This window comes from Peromyscus eremicus, chromosome 8b, assembly GCF_949786415.1.
Source record: "Peromyscus eremicus chromosome 8b, PerEre_H2_v1, whole genome shotgun sequence".
Classification (NCBI taxonomy): Eukaryota; Metazoa; Chordata; class Mammalia; order Rodentia; family Cricetidae; genus Peromyscus; species Peromyscus eremicus.
In genome coordinates this window covers 61,228,672-61,250,982 of record NC_081424.1, presented here as the reverse complement: position 1 = coordinate 61,250,982, position 22,311 = coordinate 61,228,672, and the positions used below count along the sequence as shown (strand labels likewise).

Here is a 22,311-nt window from a genome sequence, read left to right as displayed (position 1 = left end):
TGGGTCGAGAAGCAAAAACATCAGTATCTGCTAAAGTCTGGAGAGGGTCCATGGAAAAAAAGATATTTGTAAGGTTTGGATATCAAATCACTTTTTAGTTAATTTCAAAAGGCAGAGATACCATGCAGTAAAGAATTCTGGCCTGGCCCTTTTGGAATGGCTATCAACTTCCAAACCACAGTAATAGAACAAACAAAACACCTCTTGCTGCTATGCAAGATATGATGACACATAAAAAGGTAGAAGTATCCTTGGAGTAATGGGCCAAGGAAAGGCATGTACATGAATTACGTGTCTCTGATGTGATGCAGGACACATCTTCATGTATATGGATTCCATTTCTTTGAAATGATGCAATGAAAAACACAAGATCATGTGCCCCTGATGAGACACACAAGGACAAGTCATTATGCATGAAAACAAGATGCCCCTGAAGAGATGCAGAATACATCTTCCTGTCCGTAGATCATGTGTCCTTTATGTGACTCACTGAAGATATGGCACCATGTAGGCATTGTTCCAAGAGAATGATCAAATCCCAATTGATGAACAGCAACTTGGTATATTTACTCTTTCATCCAGAAGCTGACTTGTGTGCAGGGGTTAAAATTACAAAGGAACAAGCAGAATGTGCAGCTGCCACAAAGTACCCCCAAAGTCTCCTCTATAGCTCAGTTAAAGTGGCACAGAAAAGTCTTCCTTGGCTAGCTGCAGGACATTTGCAGCCAAGGTGTGGAAGGTGGCTATGAGAAGCCATGACCCACTAAGGCTGGTATGGCTAAGTGTATTATTACACATGCAAGCAATGCATTATCCCCAGATTTTGCCACCACCAACTGAGGTGGAAGACTGTCTTCGCAGATCCCCAAACAACCAAGTAGCTTTTCAGGGAACTCTTAGGATTCAATGTCCTCTTCCCCTCTAACAGAACCTCCTACACTCAACCTTCTCATCTAGAAATGTGTCCTCTGACAAATGCTCACTGGGGACCTGTGGTTCATCACCCAGCTTTGTGGCCTCCACCTTCACAAGCTGCTACTGCTTATTACTTACCCATGAAATGCACACTGATGAACACAATCCTGCCTCCAGGGATAACTGTAACTCGCCCACACATCAAACTGAGACTATCTGTCACACCCCCACAGTTTGTATGGCTAGACCCTAGCTACAAGGATAGCTTCTAAGAATGAACATGTGACTAACAAGACATGTGAAGCCATGTGTTTCTGGGTAACAACTAGGGGCAAAGCAACGACCACATCCTCCAATGTCACCACGAGGACAGGAAAATTCAAACCTGCTGCAGGCATCAAGACTAGCCCAGGGGTCACAATGAAACCAAATCAGGAAGCTTCAGAAGTACAGCTTGAGCCTGGAGGCAGAATTAGAGGGGCAGAGATAGACAGAGAAAGCAAAAGCAGCTTGTTCTTGTTCCCAGAAGACACTGTGAGAAGAGCAGGCAGAGGCCAGACTCTTAAAAGAACCAATAAGGGAAAGGGGACCCTGGGGGCCCTATTAAAATACCCACTGCAGGAGAGTCTGCTTAGCAGACTCCAAGCTCTGGGTCCCCTCATATCTCTTCCTTCAATAAAGCTGTTGTTTTCCCTCTCTCCATGTCTTGGTCTTCTGTCTTTCCCAAATGTTTAATTATTTGTTCATCCCATGGAATGACTGTTATCCCCTAGAACCACCAGAATCCCTGGTACATGACCAGAATCCATCTCACCTTTGGATGCTACCCAACTTACTTGCTGTTGAATCTATTTGAGTTTTCTCTCACAACCAAGAGTAGCCTGACTTGTGTTTTCTTTGTCAACTTGTATCAACTTGATTTGTGGATTGTTTGGCTAACTGCATTAACATTTGTTTCTTCTCACTGAAAGTCCAAATTCTCAGCAAAACTGCATGTGTAAGAGTGATAGCTTCATTCCATTTGTTCTTCTCTTGGTTAGTATAGGCCACCAGGTTCTCAGTGTACTGTAGGATCAATTTTAAGAACCTGTTAAAAAGATAGTGAGGAATTTTAGTTTCTTTGTCTGTCCTATTATAGAATGTAGCAGCATACATGTCTTGTCTTCTCTTGGAAATATTCCTAAAAATTACTTAATTGTGTGTGGATTCAAGAAGAAATGCATGCAAAATGAAAATAAGAGAAACTGTTATAGAAAAAATAAAAATGCTGAGGCCAAGGCTGTCAACACTGGGATGAGTTTTTATAAGACTAAAGATTCTTTTCACACTCTCGATCTTGACACCATGTTTCTATGTGATGGAACAGAATTCCAGAGACTTTAGGGCCATCTGGCTCAGACTGAGACATGACAGACTCACAGAGAGATAAGGTCCTGCCCACAGTCTCTCTGGGTGCCAATGTGGCATCACTTGGCTTTCTTCCCTCTGTGCTGCATGTCTCTGAAGAGAAACACCATTCCTACGGACAATGGCCACCAAACAGTCTTCCTTAGATCGTCCATAGAAGGGCAGCAATTCCAACTAATCAGGATAAACATCATTTTTATATTTTCATATTTCCCCTCAGTTTCCTAAGTAGTGTAGAGTTTCCCATAATTATCTATATTTATAACATTTTCATAAACATATGCTAAATGAATAGTACAATGAAACCCACAGAGCCTTGGTCTAGGGAGTGGCTCTTCTCTGAGGACACTTGGTGATGTCACTAGGGGAGTGCTACTAGCATGTGGCCAGATGCCATGGATGACACCCAGTACCACATAGTACCCAGAGACGCTTCAGGCCATGCACTAGTGGTGTTAAGGCTGAGTACCCAATCCAGCCCTGCACACTGTGAACAAGGCCATCTGCACTTGCCTCAGCTCTAGTCAGCCATCCATGTCCTGGTGATATTTCTGTTGCTGTGATAAAATAACCTTACAAAAATCAGTTTAGGGGAAGATGGGCTCATTTGGCTTAGAATTCCAGGCTACAGTCCACCACTGCAGGGAATCTCAGCGGCAGGAGCCTGAGACAGCTGGTCACACCAAAGTCAACAGCAAAGAGAAACAAATGCACCCACACTGCCTGCTTGGGACTCAGCTGTCCGTCTGTCTCTCTTCTTATACAGTCCTGGGTCCAAAACCAGGGAATGGTGCCATCCACAGTGGGCTGTGCCCTCCTATATCAATTAACAATCAATCAAGGCAATCCCTACAAACACGCCCACAGGCCAACCTGATCTAAAACTTTCTTCAACTGAAACTTGCAACTCCAAGTTGTGTCAAGCTGGCAATTAAAACTAATCAGTATAGGGCAGGCAGATGGCTCAGCAGGCACAGCACTTCCCAAGCAAGCCTAGTGACCCGAACTCAATCCTGGAACTCATGTAAAGGTGGAAGGAGAGACTGGACTGAACAAGTTGTCCTCTGACTTTCACAACGCCCCCTCTCTCAGTCCCCCTCCCCTAGAGTAATTTAAAAATACTTTAAAAAAGTATCGAAAAAGCTAGAAATTGTGGCTGGCACATGCCTTTCATACCAACACTTGGAAAGCAGAGGCAAGCTGACCTCTGTGAGTTCAAGGCCAGCCTGACTTCATAGTGAGTTCTAGGCCAGTTAAGATTACACAGTGAAACCCTGTCTAAAACACACACACACACACACACACACACACACACACACACACACCACTGTAATCCATAAGATGCTTCAATATGCAAGGACTCCTACCCCTTGCCAAGTACTACATAAAGCCAGCTAAGATATGAAACACTTGTGGGCATGGATGGAGGCTACATCACAACAGCTATGGCCAACTGACCACACGATACATTTGTATAGCTCTGTCCAAAGAGTCTCGTGAGCTCTGGGATCTCTGCATGTGGAGTGGTCTACACAAAAGTTTATCTTAGTTTCAGACTCCCTAGATCTGGATGCTGTTGAAAGGTAGAATTCTTAAGTCTGAAACTGTTAGCTATACTCAACTAAAGTGACTGTGGGTCACTTGGATGTGGTGGGGTCTGTCTCAGGGCTTGGACTTCAGGCCACTGAATGGTCCAAACCACACCTCAGGATCCTCCTCCAAGACCATCCTCACAGTCTGTAGACTGTCAAGTTCTGGGTGGATTCTCAAGTAAATTAGATTCAGTTTTGTGAAATGTGCCTATAAGGAAGCAGTTTCAAATGCCTACAAACTTAGTATCACATTGTATAGAGAAGATGAGCAGGAGAAACTGTGGGGTTAAACCATCACCAAAGGAACAGCCAAGAGAAGTCAAAATTTCTCAAGCTCGCCTAAGCACCATCTTACCTCAGATACTGCTGACGGTCCTGAGCACTTTTACCGTGGACAGTATGAACACTGACCAATTCCAGTGCAAGGAGCAACAAAATCAGGTAAAGTGCAGGAGACAGAAGTCTAACACTGAAAAACGATGAACAGAGCTAAGATTCTGACAGTCCTTTCCATTTTCATAAGGAAAAACAACACTTCACCTAATTATCACCTTTTTTAAAATTAAAAATTTTTATACAATTATTTTGATCATGCTTTTCCACCTTTTCCAATTCTCCCCAGATCCTCCCCACCTTCCTACACACACAACTTCACGTTTGTAAGTGTGCTTGCTCACTCTCTCTCTCAAAAAAAAACCCCCGCAATACATACACAAAACAAAATGAAAACCAAAATAAACAACAAAAATAAACAGTAAAATAAAAATAAAAAAAAAAAATAAATGACAAAGGAAAAAAAGCCAGAAACAAAACAAAAAGCATGCAGTTTGTCTTGCCAACACCTTTTTACAGTATCCCTAGTCCAACTACCTGGGAAGATGGTTCTCCTGTCCTTTATGCTCACCCGCCCTGCTCTGCCCTGCCCCAGTCTCTGCCTTCCAAGGCCACAGGGGTGCAGCCCAGCCCTCCTTGTTCTTCCCTTCTGTGGCAGCAGCAACGGCTTTGATCTGGCTCAGCCCCAGCTGCCCCCAAGAATACTTACTTTCCAGGTCAGCCCCAGAGACTGCTGCTAGGTCTCATGCTCTGTGCCCACTAGCACCAAGAGGATAAGGTGTCTTAACTTTGCTAGATTCCAAGAAATTCCTATTAAAGCCCAACCTTATTTTGCCCATGAGACCAGCAGAGATGCTTAAAAACACTTCACTCCATTTTAGAGGGAAGTGATGTAATAGCACTCCTGTATAAACTAACTGAGGGCTCACTGAGAAACTTCTGGAAGGCAATGACCAAGCAAGAGCTCTGATAGGTCTACAAAACACCGCACCATTCAACCCAAAGTTCTAGAAATGTGTCCAAAACAGCTATTTTTTTAAGGAAACGTGAAGAATCAGTGCTGGCAAATTCAAGGGAACATGCTCTAGGGCTTAAATCCAGACAGTCATTTTGAGTGGTGGGACCCACTCCCACAGGCTAAATTTAAAATTCCTCTACAACAGCAGACACTGGAATTATTCACTGGAAAGATCAGCACCCACCCAAACTTGAGAAAGAGGCTGCCAAGGAGGGGAACCGCCTACCTGTTGAGCATGCGCAGATAGTTCTGACGCTGCCTGGAGCGCAGCGTGTGCTCCACCCACTGCCTGTGTCTCAGTTCCAAGGAGGCAAGGACCTGGTCAGACACACGCTGGCACTGGGAGCTGATGCCTCGGAGCACAACCAGAACTTCTAGAACGAGTCTGGGGCAGAACAGGGTAGGAATGCGTGTGCTGCAGAGTTCCTTGAGCAGCTGGGGCCACCTGCAAGGGAGAGTGTAACAATAGGGACACACAACACCAGGGAAGGCCACTGTCGTCTCTTCTTCTGGTTTGAATTGGTTTGGAATCTGCTGGTACAAGTGGGACCTCAGCAAGTGACAGGTAAATGCAACCGCAGTAAACAGGGTATACATGGGAAACTTAACTAGACACACGGTACTTGCACAGAGATCACCTAAGTTCACCTGATGACCTCTTTTGGAACACAATACCAAACTGCTAAAATTTAGAGTGGAAACATTAAGTCTGATAACATAAATTACCAGTTATGTTTCTTCAGTACTCACTTCTCTGGGGGAAGACCATCCAAGCCATTTACAGCACAAGTACTCCCGGGAATATGGTGGCAGAGCTCACACAAAATCTTGCTAATTAAAGAGTTGCAGGCATATGCTTCAGAATTACCTTCCAATCTGAAGAACACACAATATTTAAAGGTATACTACAATAATTAAAACTCCCACATTATTGATAATATAAAATGATGTTTAATGCACAGTGAACTTGATCTGAAATTTAGTTTCCCCAACGTAAGTGAAAACAGGCATCATGACAGGATGAAATGAATGACAGGAGAAGTTGAACACAAGGCACTATGCAGAACGAAGGTAGCTCTGCTACTCATGTATCTGCTTTACAGTCCCCAGATCTGTGTCCCTCCTCTTCATGTCTGCCCAGCCCTTACTGAAGGGTGCCTTATCTTCCCCACAGACACCTCCAGTCTATGCTCAACTGCCAACAAACTGGGCCCAGCAGTTCCTTTCCAGAGGCCTGTTAACAAGAACCCATGTCTACACAACCCAGCCATGGTCTACACGACCCAAGTGACACATGAAACAACTTAGGTGGCATACTCCCCAGTCCAGGTGACACACACCTGGCTGCTTCCTGACCAGGCTCTTCCGGCACAGGCAGCACAGGCCACATCCCGAGGCTTTTCTCACAGTTCAGCACCTGGGAGGAAATATTTGACTGCTCTAAGGTTTTACAATATCCTAGAAAGTGTGTTTTCAACTGTCACGAATACTGAATCACTTTCTAGAAAATATTTGTAAAACTGTTACAGATTGCATATTTGAAAAGCATATGGTGAGCTCAAGTACTTCACATGTTCATCTGATGGACTGTTAAGACTACTGCTTGTTCTTACTGTTGGGGTGATGATGAGCATGTTCACAAATATAATACCCTCGGTTGAGAGGGACCTACCGCCCCTCCTCTGAACTGTGACTAGCTTTGGCAATCGTTCTGTGAGTGAGAGCACACAGCACAGACGAGGGAGGCATGTCAACACTATCAATCACTTGTCAGCATCCAGGTGAAGCCATACAACAGATCCTTCAGCAGGTCCTGCCCCACGATAATATGAGAAAATTAAGTGGCAGCTGTGTGTACATCAATGAATGTGAACAATCTTCTGCAGCAGCAATGACCTTATAAAGCACAGGATGTCACCAAGTAGTAGATAGATTAACAGATGAGGGTCCAAAATAGCCAGGGTGCTTCCTGGGGCCATAGAAGAGGACAGCAAAGGGCACAGGCTGGGGACTCAGCAATCGGGTCACCGGGTAGTCTACCTTCCAGAACCTTCCCTCCTGTCCTCCTTGTCTCTTTAAAATGCTGGTCCCTGTAGATAAGTTCTGATATTTCTACCTTTCTAATGGTATCTTGGAAAGAAGACTTGGGATGGAGGCTAATTTGCTGACATGCCCCTTCTTACCCATACTGCTTTAGTTATTTCCTCCTAACTCAAACATCCCTCCTGGAGGAAGTGTCTTAAGAAGCTTATAAGATTCAAGAGCCCCTCCCCATGGTTATAAGTAGAAGCCAACTGCTGGGAAGAGGACACTCTTGGCTTAGCTGACCACAGCTGTATAGAAAACTCTAGGGTGTAGCCTTTGTGAGTCATCACCATTGCTGGGATGGACATCACCAGACGCAGCTGCCTGAGTCATCTAGGCACCCTGTAAGCAACTCCCCCAAACTCACTGGGTGGAATGGTTTCTCCGATTTGTTTGTTGGTGCTCTATCTGGGGAGAACAGATGTTTGTGCACCTCTCCACGGGAAAAGTCTCACAATGGATGTATTTGTCAAACACAACACTGGTCAAGCCTTGGTCCCTGACACTGCCTCTCTAGGTCTTTCCCAACATGCACACACCAGTTTACAGCAGCCCTGTGAGGGTATGCTCTCTTGCCAAGTCTGTGCAAGAGCCATTCTGAGTGTGACATTCATGGGGGTTCTTCTTGTCCTGTCTCCTGCCATATACAGAATAAAACACCTGAGGGCTGGGGAGATGGCTTAGTAGTAAACAGCTCATACTACTCTTGCAGAGGGCCTGTGGTGTGGCTTACAATTGCCTATAACTCCAGTTCTAGTGGATCAGAAACCTCTGGCCTCCAAGGCCACCTGCACTCATATATACATACTGCAGGCCCCTACATAAAATCTTTTTTCAAGAAAAGTATGAAGCATTTGAAATAATCCCCAAATTGGAACTATCTGGTGGAAATGCTTGGAAGTTTGTTTTTAAAATTGTAAGTTAACAGAAAGTTGTCTTATATGGTAGAAGAAAAAAATGACATTCTCACGTGATAAAACTTGCTTCTCTCTCTGGGCAATGACCAGTGACAGCAGCCATCTAGGTTCCATGCTAAACACTCCACCTGTCATCCTTGAGACAGAACCACCTTTAACTCTGAGACACAGAAGACTGAGTCACTTGACCAAAGCCATACGGTAAGGGACCAACTGGTCAGGAAGTCTGACAGGGCAAAGCCGTGGGGCCCTTCTGATGTTTCTGAAGGGAGATCAGTATCACACATGTCCCCTCTCCCAAACACTCTGCATGTGGCATACCTGTTTTTGAAGCTGGAAGGCTGGGTGGCAGCGAGATCTGTAGCCTTCTGCAAGACTGACCAGCAACTGTATTGCTGGTTCCTCCTAGTTTAGAAAATTGATGTTAGTCACTACAGTTCTACAGTTGGGCTTTGTCTTCTTCTGAATCACAGTCATTTAGAGTCCTAATCTTTCACTTCATTTAAAGCATGGTAAAACTCTTCACTAAAGCAAGATGGACCTGGTAGTCAACCAACTGACTAAGATGGAGCTAACTAGCCACAATAATTTACAAAGATCACATCCACCCTGTCCATAGCATAGCAAAACTACAAATATATAAGGAGAAAAAGATCCAAAAACAAAAGGAAAAAATTTTAAGGACTGAACATCAATACAATTAGAGGAGAATTACGTGACCATAAAGTTATATATGATTGCCAAACATATAAATATTAAAAACAAAGATAATGTAGTATATTCCAACAGCTGTTATAAATGTATAACTGAAAACCTGTATCAGCAACTGGAAACTACAAAAGCATAAAGTCAGGGAGCCAGAAGTTGGCAGAAGTCAGAAGCAGAAACCGTCACAGCACAGAACAATGATTGAAATGACCAAGATCAAAGTGCTGAGGACATGTGCCAACTTCTCATTCACTGACAACTGCCAGCCTGAGCCACAGCCATATCGTAGGCAGCATCCACATGGCTGCAGTCCCAGCAGGGCAGAGACTTGTGTGAAGACTGGGGATGAGTGCTGGAATAGGCACCAGGGGACAGTGTATGCCTTTAGGCCAGGAGAGAGCATCCCCTTCTGCTCTAAGATATGAAACCACAGACAGGCTCTACACAGAGGGACATAATGTTTCAAGAAGCATCTGGCTGCTGTGTTGAGAAAAGGGAAGAAGGAAGGTTGTCAGAGCAAGTGTCCCTCCAGGAAGTGAAGGTGATTTGGCCAAGTGGTGTAATGGAATAACACTGAGTAATAAACTCAAGATGTATTTTAAGACAAAACTGAGTATAGAAACTGAAAACAGAAAAGAGAGGTTTGGGGGTCTGTAAGCCTCAGAAGCTACCTTTTGGAGATGTGTTACTTAGTTGGGAGGGTGGGGTCCACATTCATCATAGGCCTGAAGTCAGGACATACTTGTTATTGGTAAATTTTTTTCTTTGACACAGGGTCTTGTACATCCAAGATTGGTCTCAAATCCATGTAGCTGATCCAGTTTGTGATCCTTCTGGGCTGGTGGATGTCTTTCTATATGCTGTGAATATATGTTGTTCCCATTGGTTAATAAATAAGCTGCTTTGGCCTACAGCAAGGCAGCTTAGGGGCAGGTGGGAAATCCAAGGAAAGAGACAGAAAAAGGAAAGACAGAGGAGAGAGATGCCAACCGCTGCCAGAAGAAGCAAGATATGAAAGAACCAGTACAGCCATGGAACACATGGCAAAATATAGATTAATAGAAATGGGTTAATTTAAGATATAAGAGCAAAAGGCCAGCCATAGACCATCCATACAGTTTGTAATATAAGACTCTGCATGTTCACTTGGGTCAGAGCAGCTGCGGGACCATGGGTGAGAGAGATTTGTCTGGACCGTGGGGCTAGGCAAGACCACAGGAAAACTTCTGACTACATTTGGCGCCCAACGTGGAGCACAAACCCATGGCTCTGAGATTAAGAGTCTCATGCTGTACCGAAAGAGCTGGATTTCCCACCTGCCTCTAAGCTGCCTGGCCATAGGCCAAAGCAGCTTATTTATTAACCAATGGGAGCAACACTTCTGCCTTTATCTTCTGAGTGAGGGCTGGGATTCCAGGTGTGTGCCCCACACCTGGTTTATGCAGTGCTGGGGATCAAACCCAGGTCTTCATGTGTGCTAGGCAAGCACTCTACCAACTGAGCCCCATCCTCAGTTTCTGAATAGTGTGCAATATAGTAAAAGATGTCAGCTTCCCTATGTGATTCTACTAGAGTATTCTTTTCAGTTTGTTTTCTGGGTCTGTTTACTTTAGTGACACAGCTCACAGGGAATATAAACAGTGAGAACAGACAAGACAATTCTGAGGCGACAGGAATTCAAATTGTCTTTAGTGTCTGGAAAGCACTAAACAGTGTCATGAAGAATCAGCAGAGAGCAGAGCTTCCAGCAAGAGAGTCCAGGGCTGGAGCCTGATGTATACTGAATAAAGATGTTAATTCTCCACATGGCATTCAGAAAAGTTGCTAGCAATTTCAACAAGAAACACAGAAAGCTAGATTCTCTACCTCACTCCCAAGAGGAACTAAATTCTACTTGGAGCAAAAGACAAAAACACTAGGAAAATTATGGTTATGTTTATAATTTTTGGAACGCAAAGTAGCTTTCAAGAATGACATCAAAGGCAGAAGCCAGAGGGGGAAAAAAACCCAGAGCTAAAATCAAGTACATCATCAAAAACAGCAGCAAGGCTCCTAAAGTGGTGGGAAAACACAAGTGAGAAAGTACAAGGCAGGGACAGCAGCATCAGTGAAGAGAAAAACCAGGCCTTACTGCTATCAGCCACAGGCCTTACTTTTGCACACTCACTAGCATAGGTGTCCAAATGAACACAGTCCTCCACCATTACAATCAGAGAGTTTCCTCAGTCAAAGGGACAGCTCACACACCCAAATGGAGACCATTTAGATAAATGATGGTCTACTGATGCAACAGAATGACAGACAGCTAACAAAAAGAGCAGGCACAGCAAAGACCCCAAATACAGCTAATGAAAAACACTGCTTAACGGACAAAGCATTTCTTCCTATGAGCCTATCTGGGGATACCCGTGGAAAGAACAGAGAAGCAAGGACACCCAACTTTTAACAGCTTTCATCTCTGGCAAAGGGGATTGATGATGGCCTTTACATACTATAATAATTTTTCAATCTTGCTTAGACTTTTAAACAACTTAAAAAATAATTGCCATATATATAATCTAAAAACAAAAATACCACCTGCAATATTATAACTAAAATTATTTACTTTAAGATAATAAAATCATTAGTTTCAGAAATGCAAATACCCTGTTCCATCAATTTGATATATACTTGTAGGAATTTCCTGTATTTGGCTAATCATGTTTTATAACCTGTTCTTTGGTTTTTAATACCAACACTGCTATTAAAAAGAAAGGCAAAGATGTGTTTACGAGAGGACAAATTATTTCAGATTCAAAACTCTGATTTTCAGAGAATGCATGCATGTATGTTGTTAATTTACAGATATTCTGATGGAATAATACTGTAACTCAAATTAAAATGAAAAAATGATCAATAACTAATCATATTTGAAAAATAAGACATGTTCTTCCATTGCTAGTGATGGTAAATTCTGACAGCCACCCTCTTTCCTCTGTGGTACCTTCAGCTCTGACAATGTGTCTTCCTCAGTGAATCTGAGCAGAAGCACCAGGGAGAATGTGAGCAGCTGGCTTGCTGCTTCTCTCGGAAATTCACGTAAGTTGATCTCCCCATGGCTTAAACGATCCCGGATACGAGGACCCTCCTGATAGTTCAGGAAATCCCACAAGAATTCCTTTTAGAAAATTAACAGAGAAGCATTCTGTTAATGTTGTGAACATAGGCAAAAGCAAAAGGCAGGGTTCCAGGCAGTTCCTGGCTTGTTTACAAATTGATGGGAAATGTGAGTCTCAAAGAGGGCATTCACCCCATCCTGCAGCTGGAACTGTAGCAGGGCGCTCTTGCTCGCACAGCCTGCCTGCAGGAGCTGACGACCAACCATTGGGGCAGCTGCCTGGAAGGAGTTGCTGCTTAAGGCACTCATCTCTGTTATTCTTACCCTCCTATGTGGAAGGGAAATGAACATTGCTCCTGCTAGAATGAGCATAACCAAGCAGGTGTCCTTGGCCCATTCCTTCCCCTACATTCACCCATGGACCACTCCTGCATCTCACATCAACAAAGAGAGCTGCTCCCTCCTCAGTACATGCCCAAAGTCTCTCTCTGCCAGACTATGGAGAAAAAGGTCAGAAAACCACTAATGTGGGCAGACTGCCAACAGAGGAAGAGTCCAGGGAATTCAAGACAAAAAGAATACCAGATAAATTAGTCATCTTGCTGTCTGTGGGTAGGAAGGGATGCCAAAATCACATGGGAAATGGGAAGCAGAATCCAGCTCTTCTCTCAGTGAGGTGGAACAGACAAAAAGTATCTACTACAGTCTAGAGCAGCCACTGTAGTGTTCTGATAAAATATAAAGTGCTGGTTGAAAAATGGGTCAAAACATTAACCTGTTTCATCCAACACTTAATCTTAGAGACATTTGACGTTGCTAAATTTTACAAAACAAATAGTTCTTTCTTTACCAAAAATACATAGAACCAATAAATAAAAACATGTTTAGAAAGAGAGCAGCCAAGTCATCAGGCATTCAAAGGGCATGGCACTAACCAGAATAAGCAAAGCCCAGAGCCTACAGGCAGTCACTCCTGATAAGTGTCCGTGACAGGACAGGACGACAGCACAGCAGCAGCTCAGGTCCTGAGCACACCACAAGTCACACTGACTCTAGACACCAGCATGTTCATAAACAGAGAGACCTAAGGCTGGAGACACCCAAATCTTTACCATGGCAGGCTCTCCGAGGAAATGAGGAAGCTGGTTGATATTACCATCACTCAAGTGTTTTGCCAGTATCTAAAACACCAAAAATAGATTGATCAACAGGCTGTTAAACTGACACACACATGCATAATTCATAACCAGACTCATGTACCTACACACACGGACATTGATCTGTACACACACAATTAGAATATTCATGTTTCTAAAGTTGTTACACTGGTTGAGGACAGTTGTTCTCAACAGTGGTCACAGCCAATCGTGTCAATCTGTTTGCATTTTCCCACTTTGTGTTTTGTACAACTACAGAAATGAGATTAATAATACTAGGCCTCAAAATTAATCCGAATGCTTTATTTAAATGTGTTTATTTGAAACAGATTTTCAAGTACTACAGGTTGCCTTCAAATCCTGCCTCTACTTCACAAGTGATGGGATTACAGGTATATGCTGCCATAGTGGGTATATTCAGTGCTGGGGACTAAACCCACAGCATCATGAACGTCAGTCAATCATTCAATCAACTCAAGTACAGCCCCAGAGCTACATTTAAATCTAGCATAAGCTTCTTCTTCTCGTTTATCAACATTTTCCTGTAAACATGCTATTTATAGTTAATCTTGGTGGTTTTTATTAGTAGTATTAAATTATTTTAAATTTACTTATTTTAGGTGCATGAGTACCTTGCCTGCATATGTGTATGTGCAGCACCATGTGCGTGCCTATGCATGGTTGTGAGCCACCACCATATGGGTGCTTAGAACTAAACCAGGTCCTCTGCAAAAACAGCAAGTGCTCCTAACCACTGAGCAATCCCTCCAGCCCTCATCCTTGTGTTTTGATTTGTATTTAAAAGGAGATGATTTTTTTTCAAAGTTTCTTGCAAGTTTGACTACTTACTTCATCAAACGTGGTATATAGAATTGTTGACTGCAGAAAGGGGAAAAGATAAAAGAGAAATAATTAAAACAAAAGAGTAATATCATTCAAAGTCAAAAATAATTCTAGCTCTCAGAAGGTGCTACTGCTTTCATAACATCATGAAGTTTAAAGGGCCGTTTGGAAACAGAACTAACTATCTTACATAATCACAATTAAAATAAATGTGTGCTTTAACAGCAAATAATGTGGGGTGCGTGCGTGCGTGTGTGTGTATGTGTGTGTGTGTGTGTGTGTGTGTGTGTGTGTGCTGTAAGGGATTAGACCCAGGGTTTTGCATAGTCACACAAAACTGTCAATACAGTACCCACAGTCCCAGTGAGTAACAGAAACACGTGTACCTCGGCCGTGAGAAGTCTATCAGGACATTTGTTAACTGCAGCAAACACTCTCCTGAGTCCAGCTTCTAGCTGTGACAGCAACAGCATGGTGCAGTCAGCAAACCTGTGGAACCCAAGGGAATCAGCAAGTGCCACAGTGACCGCACTGCAGCCTAGGCACGCCAGTGTGGCGCTGAAAGCAGGTACAGAGCTTACTAACGTGAGAGACAAAGTGAGGGACTCCAACTCTAATCAGACTAGGGACTCTAAGACCATGTTTTGGTATTTTAATGCTTGATGAAATATTTTTAGTAGTTTCAGTGGAACAAAATGTCATCAAAGATCTACATACACTGCGTGTCACTTCTGAAGATCTCCAGAATAGCACAGCTCCAGAGGGCAGCTCAAGTACAAAGTGAATCCAGGAGTGAGGTTCTCTGAGGACCAGCAATGACCAACTGACTGCCTCTCCAATCTCTACCCCTCTGAAAACATGCTGTGCCTGGCTTCCACACGGGGTTGGCCTTTACCGGAATCTAACAGCCAAACAGACCTGTCCTTTTTTTTTTTTTTTTTTTTTTTTTTCCTCTTCTAGGTTCTCTACTGCTAGGTTCAATGTTTTTCTTACAGTAAGAACGCAAGAAATATACTAAGAAGTTTATTCTTGAAAAACAGAAGGTATATAGCCAGGTAGTGGTGGCACACACCTTTAATCCCAGCACTTAGGAGACTGAAGCAGGTGGATCTCAGTGAGTTCGAGGCCAGCCTGGTCTACAAAGCAAGTTCCAGGATAGCCAGGGCTGTTATACAGAGAAACTTTGTCTCAAAAAAGCAAAACAAAAACAAAAACAAAAAAAGTTCTATCAATTGCACCAAGAGGATGACAGGGAACACTTGAATAGTTACAGCTCGTCTAAGTTATCAAAGGAAGATACTCTGTACTGAGCCTAATCTGAGTCGGTCTCTCCTCTGCTCACTCTGTCAGGACAGTAACTGGGCTCTAGACAGTGAAGGGCATGGAACAGGCCTGGCATCTAAGCACCAACACCACCCACCCTTGTTACCTGTGCACCTTGAACTTGCTCACTGCCGTTTCCCAGTATGGTAACATGGTTTTTAATGAGAAGGCAGATTTCATCATCACGTTCTCTAATGCTGAGAGTACCTCATCAGTAACACCTGGGAAAGAGCAAATACCCTTACAAACACAACCACAGTAGCCAACTGAAAGAAGTTAGGGACACATGTAAACAAATAAAACTGTGGCCTGAGGCAGAGCACCCCTAAAAAGGAAGAGTACCTGACCCACAGCCTCAGGAAGCTTGCCAAGAGGAAAGATGGACAAATGAATCTTGTCAGGAACTTGGGCAGCAACTGAGGGTAGGGCTCAGGGTACCCTAGTTTAGTGCACTGACCAAGAGGAGCAGGATGTGTTCTCAGAGGACACAGCAACCCTTTCTGTTGCTGGCACAGCTGATACAATGGCCATGCGCACAGATGCAGACAGGTGAGAGGAGAGAAAAACAAACACCATGAATGGCCCCAAGATGTTCTGAAGGATAGCACATCTGAGGAAGAGGTCAGTTCTAACAGTGACTCTGGGTCCCCAACAGCACCAGAACAGTGCGAAGGGGTGAAGTTTAAAAGGTTCTTCAAGTAACTTACAAAGCCAACTTGGCAATGATAAGTAAGTTCTTCACCAAGAATTCAAGTCTGATGCTGCTTACAAACTGTGCAAATACCTCCATGAAGACACAGTAAGGGGGCGGTGTGAGACAGAACTTGCCAGGGAAAACGATCACATCCTCTAGGTTTGTAAGAGTTACAAAAGGTCGATGTGCCAGTGTGACTTTTGCTTGGTGAAGGTAGCTCTTCAGTAACTGACCCAGTCCTGCTGTCAACAACAACATGGCTGAACAGTACCTAGGGAAGACCAGAAACCAGAAAATGAACTTAGTTATTCATATAAAGAACTTTTCTTAGAAAAAAAAATGTTAAAATTATGCAAGAAGGAGGACTGAGATGCTTCAGCAGCTAAAGGAGACTGCAGCCAAGCGTCCTCAGTTTAATCCCTAGAAACACATCTGGAAGGAGAGAACCACTCCCCACAATTGTTCTTTGGCTTCCAAAAGAAACACAAATGTGGCATATGTACCCATGTATAAATGAATATAAAAATTAAAAGAATTAAGAAAGAGCTGGGTGGTGGTGGCACACGCCTTTAATCCCAGCACTTGGAAGGCAGAGGCAGGCGGATCTTTGTGAGTTCGAGGCCAGCCTGGTCTACAGAGCGAGATCCAGGAAAGGCGCAAAGCTACACAGAGAAACCCTGTCTTGAAAAACCAAAAAAAAAAAAAAAAGAAAAAAAGAAAAAGAATTAAGAAAGAAAACCAACAAATTCCAGAACTCTCCAAAGATGGTTAGGTTGTGCAATAGCTAGGAAGACCATCAGATTTCAAAGTGCCTGGGCTTTCTGCCAATCCAGGCTTCTCTGCTCTTCTCAGGGTGCCAGGCATCGGAACACACACTCTCACCACTCCAGTTACTGCACTGTTAACATACGACCTGACCATTCATGTCTCAAATCCTCCCATCTTTCACAATTAACCCTTTCCTCTTGGGAAATTCAAGGTATAGCAAATTCTTAAGCAGATTAAGGAAGAAAGTTACTTAGCCAACAACTTACTTTGGAGGAATGTCTTGAGGGGAAGCAAAGCCATGCCACAAGATGTTTCTCAGGTTGAGTCCACAGGGAGACCCGATGAAGACTTTCAGTACGTCCATCTAATCCATTAAGGCAGCAGATTACTGACTAGTGGAGTAAATAAATTCAGTCCTACAATGTTTGCTTCTCCCTTAGAACCACGAAAGCCAACAGTTTCTGCCAGCATAAAGTAGTAACAATAATGAAACTAACATCAAAATTCTATACATTTTCATTTAATGTGTGCCAGTATGTAGAGGTCAGAGGACAACTTATGAGAGCGATTCTTTCCTTCTACCATGTGGGTGCTGGAGATTGAACTATAGTCATCAGCCTTGGTGGCAGGTACCTTCACCCAATAAGCCATTTCACTGGGCTGAAACCAACACTTATTGAGTATTTAGCACATGCTACACATATTTTTGAATGATCCCCAGAACCACCTCTGAGCAAGGCACTATCATTTCCCACTGTGCACAGAAAGAAACACAAGTGAAGAAGGTAAAGCCGAGGTTTCAGAGACCAGACCATCAAGGCAGTCCTAGGATGAGGAGCTGACTCAGAATACATGGCTTTAACACTACACATCAGAGGTGCCCAGGATCTGAACACATCAGAAAATGGATACAAACTCCAGACCAGGTAGTGTGGGCCTATGTGGTAAAAAGGATGAGAAAAGCATCCAAGTCCCACCTCCTCAGACAAACTCATGAGAGAGGACAGTCAGCCCTCAGGAAAGAAATGAAAGCAATCTTGCTTTACATTGGGCTGCTGCAGAGCAGAGGAGAGAGGTGCTTTCTGAGCCTCTGAAGCAGAACCAGTAGGTGGAGGGGTTCAACCCAACACCAGTGTTCAACAGCCATACCTTTGAAGGAACCTCAGAAGCCCCTGCTCCCTTCCCCCAGTTTATATACCAAATGCCATCTATCTATCAGCGGCTACAAGAAATCATCTGGAGGCTAAAAGTGGCCATTCAGAGTTAGATGGTGAATGGCCAGCAGGCAGGCAGGCAGGAACAAAATGTGTTTAATGATTCAGCATAACAATGAGAGGCCATACTCCAGCCTTATCCCAGGCCCTCTACCAGAAAATTATTTTCAAGCTGGCAAGGGAAATGATCCCAGTGAGCAGTAGGAGGGTTCACTGAAGATGGTCTCTTAGCCCCAAATAGTGAATTTGGTGGACTTCTGGTCCAACTAAGATGGCTGTTTTGGTCTTCTGCCTCACTGAGCTCCCTACATGTCACCATCTAGTCTGAAGTCTCTTGATTACAGTCCCTCTAGAATATTCTGAAAAGTATAAAGGCCTCTATAATTTTTCACCAAGTTCTATTTTCTTTTCGCCACTATAAGTCTGAATGACCGTAAAAGGTATAAATTCCTACCTGTTAAAAACACAGGTATTTTAGGACAAAAATGTAATATTATCATTCCAAAGTGCTAAATGTAGTCTGTAGTGACTTAGTACTACCATTATGAATGCTCAACTGAACAAAGCGTTATGCTTCTAACTGCCTCTCTGGTTTGACCTATATGGTTATTTGAGCACCATCAAATCTGGGGAGAGAGACCCTGTGGACTATGTGGAAGTGGGCCAGCTCCAGAAGGAAGGGAGGATACACTTAAATAGTTAGTGTTTCCCCAGAGTTCTGTAGTTGTGGAAAATCGAAAGCACAGCTCATGCCAGCCACGCTATGCTTTAAGTGTTATTGACACACTTACCACAGCGTGTCCAAAGACTTGTGCAAGCTCTGCAGATGCAAGAAGATCTCTTAGAAGAAAGGGGCACTCCTTCCCAATCAGTAAAAATACCTAAAATTCAAACAGAAATCATACAGTAATTAATTATAATGAGGCAAAATTTAAAATAGAGTGAGATTTACGATACATAGTACAGATGAACAAAGAGAAGTGCTTAGACATAGATTTCCTTTCCTGTGTATGTGTGTGTGTGTGTGCGCGCGCGCACGTGAGCACACTGGCCAGAGGAGGTCATCAGGTGTTTTACTCTATCACTCTCTCTCTACCTTATTCCCTTGAGATGGGGTCTTTTACTGAAACTGGAGCTAGAATAGAGGCCAGAGAGCCCCAGTGAGCCTCCTGCCTCCACCCCTCCCCCACCCCCAGTGTGGGGTTACAGAGGTGTAGAAGCAACCATACATGGCTTTTCATGTTTTGAGATGGGCGCCATAATCTAAATTCAGGTACTCATGCTTACACAGCAAGTCCTTTGATCTACTGAGACATCTCCCAGGCTCACAGGTACTGGAATTTCTTAATTATGTAAAAAGAAAATCACTGTATTTTACAAGAAAGCAATATATTAATTAATATATTTTGTGTTCATCCAGGTAATCTAGCAAGCAGGGATTCTCATACTCACATCACCTAAGGCTCGTTCCAGACAGGAAGCCAATTTCATCACGCTGAGGGAGATGGCAGGAGGGTACAGGCTTTTCAAGGCATCAAATATTTCAAGAAACAGCTATTTAGAGTAAAACACATAGTAGAGCTCAGATTCAATGAAAAATAATTCTCAAAACGAAATTTTTATTGCATTACTATTACTGAATTTAAACCTCTTAATATTTCAACTACTACATTTAAATTTTTGACATAAGCAAATCGTTTCCATTGAAATAATATAATAAAATTATTTAATACCTAAGGAGTTCTTTGAAAGTTCTTTAAATGTTTGTTCGAAGTATAAATTTGGCATAATAATGAATTGAAACCAAGCATTTTGACCTACTTCTTATTTCCCGTAATGATTTAGTTTAGTTCCTGTGTAAGGCAGCTTACCTTCCCAGCTCTGTTTTAGAATCAGACATGTTACAGGTATTGTTTTATTACAGTCCTTTAACATGTCAAATCAAACACAGGAAAAGAAAAAAAGCAAACCACACAAGATTTGCATTAGGACCCAAATGACTATCTTTTTTTCAATTCCCTGTAAAGACACCAAGCACCTACTATCTGATCTAACCTTGTCATTTCCCTGGGAGTTCTGTCCTGATGCTAAAGTGGACTTTATCTTCTAATGCTGTGGTGGTGTGAATAGGAATGGCCCCAATAGACTCATGTGTTTGAAGGCTTGGCCCACAGAGAATGGCACTATTAGGAGGTATGACCTTGCTGGAATAGGTGTGGCTTGTTAGAGGAGGTATGTCACTGGAGGTGGGCTTTGAGGTCTCAAAAGCTCAAGTCAGTTCATTTCCTATTGCCTGTGGATCAAAATGTAGAACTCTTAGCTACCTCTCCAGTACCATGTCTGCCTACATGCTGCCTTGCTTCCTGCCATGACAATAATGAATTAAACCTCTGAAACTATAAGCCAGCCCCAGTTAAATGTTTTCCTATATAAGAGTTGCTGTGGTCATGGTGTGGCCATCTCTTCATAGCAATAGAAACCTAACTAAGACAAATGCCTGCCTAATTGAGCCCAAAAGTTGTTCAAAGTGGTATGTTCTTCAACTCAGGCTTCAGAGCCTACATAAAAGCTACTTAGATTTCTCTTGCAGTCCCCAAGACCTATTCAAAGTTGGAAGGCCAAAGATGGAAAAGGGCACCCTTAACTTGGCAAGTAATGAGGATTTCCAATTTGCAAAGTCTTTTATTTATAAAGATATGCAAATGTCAAACCTCTGGATAGGCTGTCCACTGGAACCATGGTGAATACTTAATTTCAAACTGTGCCCTGGTCAGAGATGAGATATGCAGATGGATGGCCTCACAGACGGGACCCAACAGCCGCACGCTTCTCCTGTAATCCACACTCGGCCCTTATAGGTGGAGAAAATAAGTTTTAGTTCCATAGCTCTATGCCACAGGATGAAAAAAAAGTCAAAATCAAATAAAAGCTTTAATTACAAAATGCTCACAAAATCAAGCAGCTTATAATTGGACGTACAATAAGTGTACTTGCAACTCAGTAGAAATGAATTGTAAAAGGCTTTACCACCAGCAGAGAATGTGTAGCTGTAGTTTTAGTTACTCGTGATCAAGCATAAAAATATCGAATTCCAGAAATAATTCATATTGTCAATTAGGTGCTATTCTGAGTAGCACAATGAGAGGCCCTACCCCACTCTGTCTTGTCCTTTATCCAGAGTATCCATGCTGTATATACACCTAGTGACTACTGGACCCAGGCCCTGAGATTGGTTCCAGCATCCTGGCCGGCCTCCTGCTCACAATTTTCTTAGCTAAGCATCTCTTGACTTTTCTATCTTTTTCAGGATTCTTTTTCTCCTCTGACAACTACATTATAACATCCTCCAAGAAAAAAGAACCACGGCAGGTTTTACAGGCCCAGACATTTTCAGTGTAACGGTACTAAGTGAAGGTTGGTGTACAAAGACAAGACAAACCTGATTCTGCATAGCTCACACGGTCTGTAATTGCTTTCCAGCATACTTCACCATTTTGAGTTACAATGCTGTTGATATCACAGTTTTCTCTGAGTTCAAAACCAAGGTTACAAATCAAGTCATGCACTAAAGGAGAAAGGCATGTAGTAATGGAATCTCCTGTTAAAATCTGAAATATAAAATATAAAGGGCATTATTACATTCAAGTCAAAAGAAAATCCTATCTTACGTACAGACAGAACTAAGGTAAGGGAAGCTGTTAATATGCTTTCTGGATACCATAAAAGCTGTATATGTCAAGCAGTGCTTAGACACTAAGTATATTTTATGCGTCTGTTTCAAAGTGCGTGTTGAAACACTAGAATCGTTTCTTTAATCACCCTTGCTGACACTGGAGTTGAGGGGCTCAGTGGGTTTTCTGAACAGCGCATCATTCCTTGCAAAACTCCTTCATTATACTGCAGTTATCAAAACCAGCGATTCTTCGCAGGAAATGTGAGAACAGAACATTTCTGTCCTTGGTATGAAACACAACGTCAGGACCATAGGTGTGTGGAATGATGGATTCCCGACTTGAGGCGACTGACCCTTTGCGGTTTCCACCACGCTTCCTCCCGCTCATCAAACACGGTGTTCTGTAAACTGGCTTTCCCCTGCAGCTTAGCATCCCGCTCTGGACCTGTCACCCCGCAGGGGTCCCAGGACGGAGCCTGGCTCTGGACGCAGGCCGCGCGGGAACCCCCGGCAGGCGGCCGCCCCCTTACCTCCATCGCTTCCGGCTTGGGCCGTGGCGCTCTCTGA

The 22,311-nt window shown here is 43.2% G+C and overlaps 1 protein-coding gene across 1 annotated transcript; it reads right to left on the bottom strand.

Annotated features, from left to right (window-relative positions):
* Window positions 1–542: 542 nt before the first annotated feature.
* Ermard (ER membrane associated RNA degradation) lies at window positions 543–22,283 on the bottom strand. The gene is made up of 18 exons (XM_059272918.1): window positions 22,098–22,283; window positions 21,511–21,679; window positions 20,783–20,922; window positions 19,524–19,625; window positions 18,863–18,952; window positions 17,124–17,221; window positions 16,224–16,360; window positions 15,502–15,616; window positions 14,459–14,561; window positions 14,079–14,108; window positions 13,185–13,253; window positions 11,959–12,132; window positions 8,589–8,672; window positions 6,606–6,682; window positions 6,016–6,141; window positions 5,492–5,710; window positions 4,270–4,383; window positions 543–2,002 (listed from the first exon to the last, which is right to left on the bottom strand). The coding sequence occupies exons 1-18, from the start codon at window positions 22,278–22,280 to the stop codon at window positions 1,816–1,818; spliced, it is 2,217 nt and encodes a 738-aa protein (XP_059128901.1). The 5' UTR covers window positions 22,281–22,283; the 3' UTR covers window positions 543–1,815.
* Between the last annotated feature and the right edge of the window lie 28 nt (window positions 22,284–22,311).